Below are 14,395 nucleotides of genomic sequence, written 5' to 3' on the forward strand. Positions count from 1 at the left end.
TTTGCTGCTTCCTGTCTGCCATATCATGGAATGTTTCTCCCTTGCCATGTCCCTCTGCCACGCTGCTCTGCTTCGGAGCAGCCTAGAGAAAATGGCTTATGATAAAGTTTGTCTACGTGTGGTGATATTTCGGTCTTCTTCCTACAATAGGAGTTTAATATTCTCTGGGTAATACAACTTTAGTGGTGGGATCAAAGGTAATTGTGTTTCCTTTTAGCATGTCTAGTCTTTGAGCAGATAAGGACGTTTCTGGGAAAAATCTCTTCCAGTAATTGGAGGGAGAAGAAAGGAGGGAAGGTTAGGGAGACTTGATTTTAAAGCAGCATCTAAGCCCTTTGAATTTCCTATAGTGCAAAGTACTCACTGTGTCAAGGCGTTCTACTTTAGGGTATCATTTTCTGAGCTGCAACAGAGGAATTGCCCTGCTCCTTGTCAGATGTTTAGCAGTCTACTAGGCTTCCATCCACTAGATGCCAATTGTACCCAAAGTTCAACAAATTCTGCAGGTAAAATGTCCCCCAATAACAATATTTCTACTAACAGAGAATACATGCAGCAAGGTGTGGTGGTGCACACCTGTAATCCTAGCAGTCTGGAAAGGTGAGGCAGGAGGATTGTAAGCTCAAGCCCAGCCTTAGTGATTTAGTGAGGTCCTGTATCAAAATAAATTTTTTTCCAATCAGATTTTATTGGTACATTTTAGATATACATGATATAGAATTTATACCTGTACATGATATAACTATATTCCCACCAACAGTGTAGAAGGATTTCTTTTTCTTCCACCAGCATTTGTTATTGGTTGATTTCTTGATACTACCCATTCTTTTTGGGGTGAGATAGAATCTCAGCATTGCTTTAATTTGCATCTCTCAAATCACCAGGATGTTGAACATTTCTTCATATATTTATTTACTGTTTTTACTTCTTCATCTGAGAAATGTGTATTCATCTCAGATGTCCATTTTTGGATTGGGTCTTTAAATTTGGGGAGGTCTGATTTTTTTTAGTTCTTTATATGTTCTAGACAGTAATCCTTTGTCTAAGGAACAGCTGGCAGAAATTTTTCCCACACTGTGGGTTGTCTCTTCACTCTGTTGGTGTTTTTCCTTTGTGCAAAGTATTTTTAATAAGATGAGATCTTAGTTGTTGATTCTTTGTGATAGTTACTATATGATTGGGGTTTTGTTTATAAAGCCTTTGCCTACATCAATGTCTTCAAGAGTTCTATCTATTCTATCTTCTAGTAGATTTAATGTTTCTGTTTTAATATTTAGATTTTTGATCCATTTTGATTTCAGTCTAGTGCATGGCAAAAGATATAGGTCTAATTTTAACCATTCACATGTAGAGAGCCAGTTTTTCCAGCACCATTTATTAAGAGGATATCTTTCTTCCAGTGAAGGTGTTTGACACCTTTGTCAAAGTAAGGTGGCCGAGTATGTCTGGAGTTGTTTCTGCATCTTCTAATCTGTTCCATTGATCCTTGGATTTGTTTTTAGTTAGTTAGTTAGTTAGTTAGTTAGTTAGTTAGTTTTGCTGGTACCATGCTGTTTTTTGTTTTATTACAGTAGCTTTGTAGTATAATTTAAGTGGGGATTGAGATGCCCCCTGCCTTGCCTTTGTTGCCCAGAATTGTCTTCTCTATTCTAGGTCTCTTCTGGTTCCAAATGAATTTTAGGATTGTTTTCTCTAATTCTGTAAGATATGCTGTTGGAATTTTTATCAGAATTGCGTTAAATCTGTATAACAATTTTGGAAGTATGACCATTTTCTTTTTTTTTTTTTTAAGTTTTTCTCCGGTACCAGGAGCCGAACTCATGACCTTGCACTTGCCAGGCAGGCGCTTTGCTGCTGAGCTAAATCACCAGCCCCCGACCATTTTCAATATATTGGTTCTTCCTACCCAAGAGCAAGTGATATTTTTCCATTTTTTGATATCCTCTTCAGAGTACTGTAGTTTTCAATATAGAGGTCTTCTACTTCAAAATAAAAATTTTAAAAAGGGCTAGGGTTATAACTCAGTGTGAAGGCCTGGGTTCAATCTTTGATACTGAAAAGAAGTGGTGAGGAGATGAATACATGCATATTTTTATGTGTAGACCCTTATCCAGTTAGCAGCCTGAACAGTACCTGCAAGCTTGTTAGAAATGCAGGATTTCTGCTCCCCGCCTCAGACTTACTGAACCAAGATTTACATTTTGAAAAGATCCTCCAGTCTACAGTTTGAGAAGCACATTTGTAGAGCTTATACAAATTACACTTCATTGAATAAAGTGGGCTAAGTTTCAGTTTCTCAATGAAGAGTGCTGCAATTTTGGGCAGGAAAATTATTGTTTTGTGGGTATGTCTCCCTGTTTGCAGGACGTCCCATCCCATCCCTATGAGCGCCTGTGTGCCCCAAACAGAAGTACCCTCTGACAACCTCTGGGGAACAGAACCATTTTGGGGTTCCTGGGGGTGTAGACCCATGAAGAGATGTGTTCTTTGAAATGAGACAACCTTGGGTGAACATGAGCTGCCTGAGAGTGGGGCTTCCTGGCTGCAGATGAATCCAGAAGGTGAAGAATACAGACACCAAAACTTCACAGTGCATAGCCAGGTGACAGATGGTGAGCACTGGCCAAGGAGGAGCCAGCACTGAGAGCCCAGTAAAACCTAGCCAATGTCTGTGTTGGGCAGCAAGCCCTCCAAGAGAGACTGGAACCCTGTGATAAGCCCAACCAGTCAGACCAGCTGGGCCCGTTCTCCCAGGTCCCCTGCAGCCTCTACAGCCCAGTCAGGATAAAGCAAATAAATCAAAACAATCTGGCACTGGAGAGCTGTGTCTGGGATAAGGAAGGGAATGCACCCAAGTGGGATAGTGCCCATTCTGCGCCCCAGCACCTTCTCTCCTGGGGCAGGGATGAGGGGTCTGCAGACCCTTCCCAGAGCTGGGAGGAGCAGATAGCTCCTCTGCTGGGCAACTAGAGAGCTCAGTAGGAGGATCCAGGTTTCCAGCCCGCAGCTGAAGTGGCTGGATTCCCACCTGGCCCAGGAGAAAAGAGGCTGGGTTTGGCTCCCTTGCACTCCCAGGTGTGGTGAGCTAGGAGCAGCACCTGCCCAGTCCTCACACTTCCCCTAGACTCCTGCCATCAGGACTAACTACCAGCAAGTCCCCTGGGACTCAGGGCACTCTCATCGCCTCTCCTTTTAGTCTCACCTCCTACTTGTTTTTCAAGACCTTCTCAGCAGCACTCTCTGACCTCTCTTTCTCTGGCCCCCATGCAAGGTGGGGGAGGGGCAGCATCCTCTTTTGAGTTCTTCTTTCAAGTTCTTCTAAACCCAAGCACACTGATAGGGTTACAGCTAATAACCGTTATGCTGTAGATTGCTTTCCTGGAGCAAAAGATTTGTACTTTTTTTGTACGTGTGTCCCTGGTGCCAGGAACAGCACCTGACATACAGTATTTAAGAAAGTGTTTTTTGAATGAATGAAGGGCATTCTTGAGTATTTGGCCTAACAAGGAGGTCACATGCTAGCTTTTTTTGATGCTCATTTCCATTAGTCAGTCAGTTAACCAGTATTTACTGAGTCCTTACCTTTGGGCAGGTGCTGGGAATTTGGTGAAGAGCAGAATTGACACAACTTGCCCCATGCTCTAGGGGTAGAGGTCAGGTAGACTGGTAGAAGATCAGCTAGTCCAATTTTTTTGTTTACCAAGAGGAAGATATGGCACCAGCAAATGGGAAAAACGAACCTCTTTCGCTTGTCTGTATAATGGCTTGTTATCAATTTCTGACCCAAAACTGAGTTCTTTTTCCCTCTCCAAGACCATTAACAAGACCAAGCACTGATTGAATAGCAAAGGACACTTTTATTCTTGGCCAAGACTATAAGTGGGAGATAAAACTCACCAACTTCCTAAGGGTAGGCTGGGGGTTACAGATTAAGGGTAAACAAAATGAGGGGAAGGTATGTTTATGTCTTTTCTGGGGCTTATGGAGATATTTCCGAAATTTGGACACCACTTCTTTTTTTTTTTTTTTTTTTTTTTTTTTTTTGGTAGTGGGGACAGAACCAGGGCCTTCACGCCGAGCTATATCTCCAGCTCCTTTTTCTTTTTTAAAGTAGGGAATTTTTTAATCTGGGAATTTTCAACACCTTTTGTGATAGGGTCTTGCTAAGTCACTAAGTTGCCCAAGCTGGGTTTGAACTTACAGTCCTCCTGCCTTAGCCTCCCAGAGTGCTGGGATTACAAGCATTCATGCACCACCATGCTCAGCTCTTTTTAGGGTTCTTTCTGGTCATTATCATAGCAACCATCAACAGTCATGGTGCTGGAGGTGTGTCATTTAGCATGTAATAAATTACAATGAAGATAGAGCTTGTCTGCTGGTTACTAGAAGCCATTGTAGATCAATCAGTTTTGGCTAGCCCACGGGAAGCGGAGCCTATGACCTACTGACATCCTGTCCTTAAAAATAAACAAGAGTACGGCAAAGTGGAAATTCAGCCAGGTCAAGCAGGCAGTACAAGATTATCATAGGGCATCTGATATGGGCACATATCTCACCACTAGCAAAAGCCAGATTGGCAATTCTACAGCTCCCCTTCTAGAAACATGATGGGCCAGAGCTAGCTAACATCTCTCCTCTTAGAATGTGCACTGCCTTCTATAACTCCTTCCAAGGGGGCTGGATAGAAAATCAAAAATGGGCTCAGGTTGATCCAGAGAGTTCTGCCATCTTCCTTTTGTCTTTGGCTGTTGGAAGATGACACTTTTCTAAGTCAGCCTTGTCTCTGTATTCTTTTCTCCCAGCTCTGGTTTGGGAGCTTGTGTCAGAAGAAAGGTATTGAAAACCCCTAGAGGCAACATGTCCAGAGACCTCCGCAGTGGGGAAAGGAAGCCTGTATAGTTATGTCCTAACTCACAAGACAGGGGCAGGGTTCCATGGCAGGTTCAAGCCCAGGGCTGCATCTGGGATGCTCAAAGCATTCCCCAATTTAGTTTTCTCAGTGGTCTTAGTCTCTCAAAGTTGTTTTGTGAAAGAAAGACTATTGGCCAATTCTAGCTGAGACCTACATCACCAGGCAAAGCTAAAAAAGAAGAAAAGGACCTCCTTAGTGGCACAGACCTATAATCCCAGCACATGGGAAGCTGAGGATCATGGCCAGTCTGAGGCCACCCTGGGCTACATAGTGAGTACAAGGCCGGGCTAGACTACACAGGGAGACCCTGACTTATAAAATCAAAGGGGAACAGGGACCGAATAGCTTGTCACCTCACTTAATTCTTCTCCAAATCATCTGCTATCTAGCTTCGCTGAGTTGTTTCCAACCATCTGGCCCCCTCCTAGCCTAGATCTCCCAGCCATGCCTCCCATGGCTCCACCCTCAGCATGTCCAAGGCAAACTTTGCAGACTGTCTGAGCAAGGCAGTGAGGAAACCTGCCTGGCAGAAATGCAATGGAAGCCTGATCATATCCACCCCCAGGTGTTCCATCCTACTGTCTTGGCTGTGCCAGGAACCATCACCACTACTGTTCAGCTACCGTAGAATGGTCAGATCCTCAAGCACAGACTGGGCAGGAGGTAACTGCTTTCCTTAGGCCTCGCAGCCCATGAGGTCATGCAAACATCAGTAATGAAAATTTCACTAGACCTCCCACCCCAGGGCCACAGCTGCCACACAGTGTTTGTGTGATCTAGAAGAAACAAGGCCCTTCTTTGTAGATGAAGTTTAGAAGATGCTGCCTCTGAGTGCACAAAGCAGGGAAGTGTCGCCATTTGTCTCTGGGTGGGCACTCTTGGGCACACATTATTTGTTCAACTACATATGTGGCCCTGAATAAGATCCCCCCAATGCCTCCTTCTTTTCCTTTGCCAAACTGGAGATTGAACCCAGTGCCTACTCAGTGAGCTACAATCCCAGCCCTTTTTTATTTTTTATTTTGAGACAAGATCTCACTAAGTTGCTCAGGCTAGGCTGGAGCTGTGAGATGCAACTGGACAGCAGCCAGAAGCCCCAGGCCTGGGCCAGTGCATTTCCCGTCTCCATCTCCTTTCCTCTTGGCAACACAGTTGGCTTGGCTTATTATAGCTCCTTTCATTGGTTCTTCCATCTTAAGACACCTAATCACTGTTAAATCCACCATGTGGTTATGTTGTGATTGGCCAATCTGTTGCTGGCATAAAGGCCAGCATGGGGATGCTACTTTCCCAGATGTGATATCCTTCTGTCCCTGCATGCCCCTAGTTCTGCATCTTTTGACCTTTCTCCTACCCCCAGAGAGTCCTCTGCATTCTGTGGCTGCGCAGTAAACAACCCTGGAGACCCACAGGCTTTCATCTTCAGTCTAAAGCTTTTGTACACTCTGCGAAGGAAAGGCTAAATTGTGGGAATCAGCCTTTGCACAATAAGGAACACACACATCTGCACAAGACCAAGATCATAGACTTTCTGACAACTAAATCCATCTAAGAACCATTGATGTATTTAAGTATGGCTTAGAATAAAGTAAAAACATGAAACCGAAGGACTTACTACTATAGTTCCAGACTGCTACCAATCACTATTATGCCCGAAATTCTACCAGTAAGACTTATTCCTTTATAAATTTTCTTCTCTGGAAGCCTCCCACTAAGAGGGGGAAATATATTGAGTAACACACCCCAAAATCAATTCTAAAAAATTTGTGGAAAGTTTTATTTTTTTGGCACTAGGAATTAAACCCAAGGCCTCACACATGCCAGGCAAGTGCCCTATCACTGAGGGACATACCCAATCCCCTTTATTTTGAGACAGGATCTCACAAAATTGCCTGGGCTGGCCTCGAACTTGTGATCCTCTTGTTTCAGTCTCCCTGAGGTTACAGGTATGTGCCATTGTGCCCATCTTATGGAAAGGTTTCTTTATGAGCAAATAAGTTTAGAAATGCCAACATATTTTGTCATCCTGGGATAGGCAGACTAATGGTCCCCAAAGATGTCCATATCCTAATCCATGGAACCTGTGAAAATGTTACTGTACGTGGCAAAAGGGACCTGGCAGACATGATTAAGGCAGAGGAGCTAGAAATGGAAAGGTTATCCTGGATTATCAAGGTAAATCTAATCTAATCACATGAGACCTTAACAGCAGAAAAATTTTCCTGACTGTGCCCAGACAGAAAGATGGGACATTGGAAGCTGGGTCAGACAGATGCTATACAGTTGTCCCTCACTATATTGCGGTTCACTTATTGCAGCTTCACTGTATCATGGGTTTTTTAAAAAAACATATCTAATTCTGTATCACGGGATTTTGCAGTATATAGGTATTTATATAATATTATTTTAATTATTTCTGCCTGAAAATTTAAAAACAATATAACAATATAAAAATGTTAATTCAAACATATTAAAAGAATATTAAATCAAAATAAAATACAGTATGTATTTCATTCATCATGGATGAATACCATACTGTACACAATGGAAATGCAGTATGCCAGTATTGCTTGCGCAAGTTTGCCAACGTGAGATTGTACACGGGACACTATTGGCTGATGGAATGAAAGGTGACCAACCACAGCACTGTGTTCTATATCCTGGGCACTGATTGACTCAGTGACCATAGCATTGGTCTGTTTGCTCTCCCACACTGTGCCCATACTTTCAGTATCTCTCTTTGTCCACTTCACATCGAGTACCTATATAGAATTTTACATGTTGTTAAAATTATGTAGGTTTAAGAGTGTAGAAAGTGTTTAAGAGCATATGAAGTGTTTATAAGAGTGTAGGAAAGGTTAATAAGAGAGTGGGAAAGGTTTATAGGAGTGTGGGAAGGGTTTATAAAGCCTTAAAATATATATAAATAATAAAATAAATATAACGCCGCTACTTCGCAGATTTTCACCTGTCATGGGGGTCTCTGGAACGTAACTCCCATGATAGGTGAGGAATCACTGTATTACTGGCTTTGAAGATGGAGGAAGAGGACCGTGAGCCAGGAAATGCCAGTGAATACCTCTAGACACTAGGAAAAAAAAAAAAATTCTCCAAAAAGAAAGACAGCCCTTTAATGTTTTGATTATCCCAGTGAGATCTGTGACAAACTTGTGAACTATCACACTATAATAAATTTGTGTCATTTTAAACTACTAAATTGCTGGGTTTGGTGGTGCACCAGCAAGTTAGTAGCACTCAGGAGGCTGAAGCAGGAGGACTGCCTTGAGTTTGAGTCCAGCTTGGACTACATAGTGAGTTCAAGGCCAGTCTGAGCTACATAGCGAGACCCTGTCACAGAAAACAAAAACAAAAACAAAACAAAACAAAAACAAAAACCCCTACTAAATTTGTGTATATTATAGCAGCAATAGGAAGCTAATACACTCTCCTCCTTGGAAATTCATGGTACACTTTGGCATATAAAGTGCTCAAGAGAGCTGTTCATTTAACCCCGCATTTCAGAATTGAACACCACACTCCTATTCCCCTTTCACATCTATTGATTATTCTATTTTATTTGCGGTGCTTGGGATTGATCCTAAGGCCTTGCCCATGCTAGACAAACACTCTACCCCTGAGCTACATCCCTAGCCCCCTGTGACATCTACTGGTATTTTAGAACATGCTGTGGAAAATACTGTACTACAGCATTAACTATTAGTAACAATTTAGTATGATTTAGTTCCTATGCGATAGGTAACAGAATGGGACACAAGACAATTAAATGTGATGAGCCAATGTGGAGGTCCAAAGAGCTGAAGCCTGTGGGGGCCTACTGGGCAGTGGTGAGGAGGAGGTAGATATGTACTATAGACACACGTCAGCTGCTGCACACCTGTCTTGTGCTCAGTCGTTTGTGGAGAGTCTTCCTTGCCCTTCATGTTCACCATCAAATTTCGCTGACTTCCTCCTCTCTCCCAGGACCTGGGCTGGAAACTCTTTCTGTGTGCTTCTATGGCCCCCAGAGTTTATTTACCTCAGGGTGTGGCAATAATGTGCTGAAATTCCCTATTTGTTTGTCTGTCCCACCAGCCCGAAGTTCTCAGAATGCAAGAGCTGTGTCTAATTCACTGTCTACTTCTGTGCTTCACCCCTACTCAGCACATTGAGGCTCTCAAACTGGGTTTTGCCTCTTTCTCTTCTCACCCTAAAGGTGTATGAGCTCACGCCTGACTCGCCTCCCAACTGATGGACTCAGCTGAAGTTTGTAACACCACCTGGCCTCCATGTTGTCTGCCCAGTTATAGTATAGTTTAACCAGAACTCAGGTTCCAAGTAAGACTACAAAGCACGTTCTCTCTCCTTCAATCTCTGTCCCTCCCTTCCTTTTTTTCCCCCTTAGTGAAATAAGCAAGGATTATAGCCTGATTGTGCTGTATGTTGTATCACAATTTAGGAGACATATGTCTAGGCTACAAAGAAGGCTATTCAAAAGATCAAATGAAAAAAAAGATCAAATGATACACTTCCAAAATAGTGATCAAAATTGAGAAGCTGTAGAATGAATAGGGCCCTGAGAAACAAAATGTAGTGCTAAACCAGTACTGAGACAAAAAAAAAAAAAAATAGACCCGCTGCTTTACAAAATTAGAATCCAGTTTTTTAAAATTTCTTTTTAATTTGAGGGTTGGGCAGGAAACAACTGGGTCACAGTGGCCTAAGAACTGAAGGCCTATAAGACTTGGTGTGGAAAGGAGGGAGTGACCACAGCCTGGCCAGCACGCCAGAACAGCAGGACATGTCCCTACACTCAAAACACCTAAGTAATTCCAGTGCGGAAAGTATCACTCCCTTAGTTCAGAGACTTTTCTCACAACCGGGACGCGCAGAGAACAAGGAGACTTCCTACTGCCTAAAAGATGCTGCACCCCGGTAGCCACTGAATGCCCACCTCCGAACTACTACTCTCTTGATGCCTCGCGACCAGGAGGTTTTAAACTCTGGATAAACTACATATCCCAGAATGCATCGAGGAGAGCGTTGCACGTAGGGAGGGGGCGTAGCCACGTCGGTCGCGCGGGACCGTTAAATTTGAAACTCGGCGGCTCGGAAAGGGCGCGTGAGGTGGCCGGTTTGTGAGAGAGCTGGTCGCGTGATTTTTGTCCTGAAGCACCCCTTTATCCCTTCGGTGGCTTTGAGGGCCGGCTGCGGAGGGAAGCCCCGACGGTCGGCAGCCCTGAGAAAAGGAATGCAGGATGGCGGAACCGAAGAAAGGAGTGGATCTTAGGTAGGTGAGGGAGAAGGGCCCCTGGGAAGCCCCGCGAGGCCCGAGGAGCCTGGCGGGCGCAGAGCCTGTGCGCCGAGCCCTGGAGGGGAGGACCGTTTGCGCTTGGACGCGTCTCTTATTTGGAAAAGGCCGCTGTTGATGCTGCCTTTACGGGTTTCTGGGAAAATGCAAAGTATTTTTACAGTAACTGCTTCCAAACCCGTGCTCGGCTTACGGTAGGGGTTACTCCCCTGGGAACGTAGAGGCCCTGCGCGTCTGGTACCCTTCCTTTAGAAAAAAAAAATGACCCCTACCAAGCAGTGGGTGCTTGTCAGCCAGTAAGCAAAAGACCTGAAAATCTCGGGCCGCGCAGGGTGAGCTTTGCGGTGGGAGAGGTGCGGGAGACACACTGGACGAGGCAAGGGTCGGGCGGAGGGCGTACTGGAAGAGCTTAAGAAGGGAAGACAGGGAGTCCGGGTGGGGGCGCCGTTTTAGATGGCTTTGCAGGGGGGCCTCCCTGAGCGGTCCTTGGGGTCAAGACTTGCGGGAAGTCGAGCTGGTCCTGCGTACCTCTGGGGGAAGCGCGAGGAACAGGGAGGAGGTGCGTGAACGGCCCCAGGCGTGTCCCGCTGGCGCCCAGTGAAACAGGCCAGTGGAAAGACGCATTTAAAAAGGTAGATACGCAGGCATTGGAAAGACCTGGCTTTTGCTGATTGTAATTGAAACTTATTGGAAGATTCTGAGCACAGCTAAATGGGGTCACTTTAGCTGTTTGTGTTGAATAAACTAAAGGCAAAAATGGAATGAAACAGGGAGATCGGTTATGACCGTACTGAAATAATCCAAGCAAGAGAAAAGGATAGTTTGAGTAAGGCTGGAAAAAAGTGGTTAATTTCTGGCAATATTTTGAAGATAAAACCAACAAGATTGACCGACTAATGGACTGACAGGGATGAGAGGGGCATTGCAGTTGGTAGTAAAATTTTTGGCTTGAACAGCTGGGAGAATGGAATTGCTATTTATTTGAGACGAGTGAAAACTCGGAGGAGCAGGGAACAGTCCCCGGGTTAGTTTGGGACACTTACCTGAGATAATGAAATTACTATTTGAAGAGCAAGAGAAGACATGGAGACGCTGAGACAGGAGGACTGCAAGTTTGAGGCTAGCCTGGGCAATTTAGGGAGACTGCGTCAAAGCAAGAGAAAAAATTCAAATGAATTCAACATTTACACAGTGCTTGCTAGTACAGTATCATGGACTAGGCCATGGATACAAAAAGAAATGACATGGCCCTGGCTTCACACAATAGAGTTTAAAATCCGTGAGTGGTTATAACCCAAACTGGTAGTCACTGTATTACTTTTGGTTTGTTTGTTTTTGTGACAGAGTCTTTTTATGTAGCCCAGGCTGGCCTTGAATTCAGAATCCTGCCTCGATCTCCAGAGTGGTAGGATTATAGACCTGCATCAGCAGGACCCTACTACTTAGTTATTTTCTTTCTTTTTTTTTTTTTTGGTACTGGGAGTGGAACTCACGACCTTGCACTTGCCAGTAGGCGCTGTGCTGCTGAACTATATCCCTGGCCCTAGTTATTTTCTTGAAGAGAGTTTTCAGTTATCATCTAGATCAGTGTCCCACTAATTTTCATCTAATTTGGAAATTAGTGTTTATCTTTTTAACATCCAGAGATAACATCTTAGAAGTAGGCTTCTCCCTGCCCATTGCAGAGCTCTAAAGTACAGCATACATCCCCCTAAATTGTGATTGCCTCCAAAAAGTTTTGGGAATTCTTCTAGTAGGGGCTTTGGAGGGCTAGTTTTGCATAGGTAACTGTGTTTTTGTCTGGGCTACCTGTATATACAAGCTTGAGGTGTTTTGTGTTGCCTTGTGCACCCTAGGCAAGTACTCTACCACTGAACTGTGTTCTCTTTTAATATTTTATTTTGAGACAGAGTCTTGTTAAGTTGCCCGGGCCATGAACTTGCCATCCTCCTGCCTCAGTCTCCTGAGTGACTGGGATTACAGGTGTGAGCCATCACACCCAGCCAAACTTCAGTTTGAAGTCATCAGTTAAAACATAGGGTGTTAGTCTGACCAACATTTGCTAATTTTAAATTAAACTAGATGAAGCATTCAATAGAAGGTGTGGAACTCCTGTCCTTTTATCTACTTTACCAATTTAAACACTTGTTTTACTTTTTTTCTTACCTCAAATTTCATTTTTTACGGTACTAACCACAAAACCCTTGCCAAGTTCTCTCTTCTATTAGGTAACCCTATAACCATAAATTTGGAAACGAGGTGATGGGCTACTTTGATAAATCCATGTTGGTATCACATTTATTTTTGTTTCTTCGCAGTGAAGCCATGTCACTGGAGGGAGATGAGTGGGAGCTGAGTAAAGAAAATGTACAACCCTTAAGGCAGGGGCGGATCATGTCCACACTTCAGGGAGCTCTGGCACAACAGGAGTCTGCCTGTAACAGTGCTCTTCAGCAGCAGAAACGGTGTGTAGAATGGTTTGGGCTCAACCTGGTTTTGTTCATCTCCTGCTGAAAGAGGAGATGGGTGCAGATCCATGCAGGATGGCAAAAAGAGTAGTCTTCAAAAATTGACAGTATAGAGGCTGGGGATTTAGCTCAGCGGCAAAGCACTTGCCTGGCAAGCGCAAGGTCATGAGTTCGATTCCTGGTACCGGAAGAAAAGACAAAAGACAAAAAAGAAACAAACAAACAAAAAAAAATTGACAGTATAAGAACCTCTTCTGCCCCACCTTTTTCTTGATAAGACAGCTAAAGAGCTCTTTAAGTGCTAGTAAGAACAAGGGTTAAGGATTTAATTTGATTGTGTAGCAACTAAACTCTTTTATCAATAAAAATATGACTTATACAGGGGTCAGTGATAAACAATAGTATTATAATGTTTCCCAAAGGTGTTATATCATTCTGGGCTCCTAAGCAGATTCAATTCTTTGATAGTAATTCAGTTAGAGATTGTCTCCTTGAGTTCTGACCACTGAGGTAGAGTGAATTTTTTTTCCAGTGATAGGAATCCAACCTAGGGTCTTAAGCATGCTAGACAAGCGTTCTCCTGAGCTACACCCCTGCCTGAGTCTGCTATTTTAAATTATTTACTTTCTAGGAAAATATTTTTGTGTGTTTTTTAAACAGGGTCTCACTGTGTACTCCAGCTGGCCTTGAACTAGCTATGTAGTGCAGGCTAGCTTTGTAGACTTGAGATTCTCCTGCCTCAGCCTCCTGAGTGCTGGAATTAGAGGCGTGCACCACTGTATGTCACTACTGAGAATGTGGTAAGAAAAGAATAGTGGTCTCAAGACCATGTAAACCTTGGAGAAATTGAATTTATACTGAAAGTTTCTGAAGAATGGCTTAAACTCCCAGGAAAAATAAAAGCTTACATTAGTCAAATGGACCTATGGATCTTGCTCTCTACTGACTAATACATATTTTAATAATAAACTTTTTTTTTTTAACGGGTAAACAAAAGTATCAATTTGTACGTTTAATCTGACAAAACATGCTGCCAACATAGGCAAATTAGAATTCTAGGGGAGAGGTTTGGTATGTTTTCTTCCTTTTGTGTGTGTGCATTGGGCAGGGAGAGTTGGTTTTGTCAGAGATTTTTGTCTGTTGAGTTTTGTTTTGGGTTGGTTTGTTCATTTAGTTTTTGTTTTTCGAGACACGTTCTCCATGTAGTCCAAGCTAGTCTTGAATTTGCAATCCCCCTGCCAAAGTCTCCCAAGTGTTGGAATTACCGGTGTGTGCCACTGTGTCCAGCCAAATTTTGGGTTATAATGTAGTGAATATCTTTATTTGTGTCACTGGAGCTTGGAAAGCATTGTGTTTCATGATTTTGCTTCAAAAATGGTGGTGTTTTACTACTAAAACTCCTTCCTGTTTTCTGTGACATCACACTAGTTTTTCTACTTTTTTCCATTTTCTTGTTACCTCGGTACTTTGTTTAACCTAAGTCTCCTTTGTCTTCCTTCTGCTCTTGTTCCATATTCAGAATTTCCTTGATTGTTCACATACCGTTGACATCTCTTACTTGACTTCTACGTGTCATTTTTTTCTACCTGTAACAGAAGATGGTGTCTGATTCATGATGGTTGAATTTTAAGACTTTTCAGGTCTCTGGTGATATGAAAGTGATACAGGGGCTGGGGATTTAGCTCAGCGGCAAAAGCGCCTGCCTGG

The 14,395-nt window shown here is 43.4% G+C and overlaps 1 protein-coding gene across 5 annotated transcripts in view; it reads left to right on the plus strand.

Moving 5' to 3' along the window:
• Positions 1–9,996: 9,996 nt before the first annotated feature.
• The window catches only part of Bub1b (BUB1 mitotic checkpoint serine/threonine kinase B), a 53,820-nt gene continuing 49,421 nt past the window's right edge, over positions 9,997–14,395 (plus strand). For 4 of the 5 annotated variants that reach the window (XM_005381216.2, XM_005381217.2, XM_005381218.2 and 1 more), the window contains exons 1-2: positions 9,997–10,199; positions 12,539–12,685. In XM_005381216.2, the coding sequence (XP_005381273.1) occupies positions 10,168–10,199; positions 12,539–12,685 (179 nt within the window). In that variant the 5' untranslated portion in view covers positions 9,997–10,167. The remainder of the gene's footprint in view (positions 10,200–12,538; positions 12,686–14,395) is intronic. The other variant, XM_013512667.1, reaches the window with a different exon arrangement.

Source organism: Chinchilla lanigera, unplaced genomic scaffold (assembly GCF_000276665.1).
Source record: "Chinchilla lanigera isolate Chin_1 unplaced genomic scaffold, ChiLan1.0 scaffold00015, whole genome shotgun sequence".
Classification (NCBI taxonomy): domain Eukaryota; kingdom Metazoa; phylum Chordata; class Mammalia; order Rodentia; family Chinchillidae; genus Chinchilla; species Chinchilla lanigera.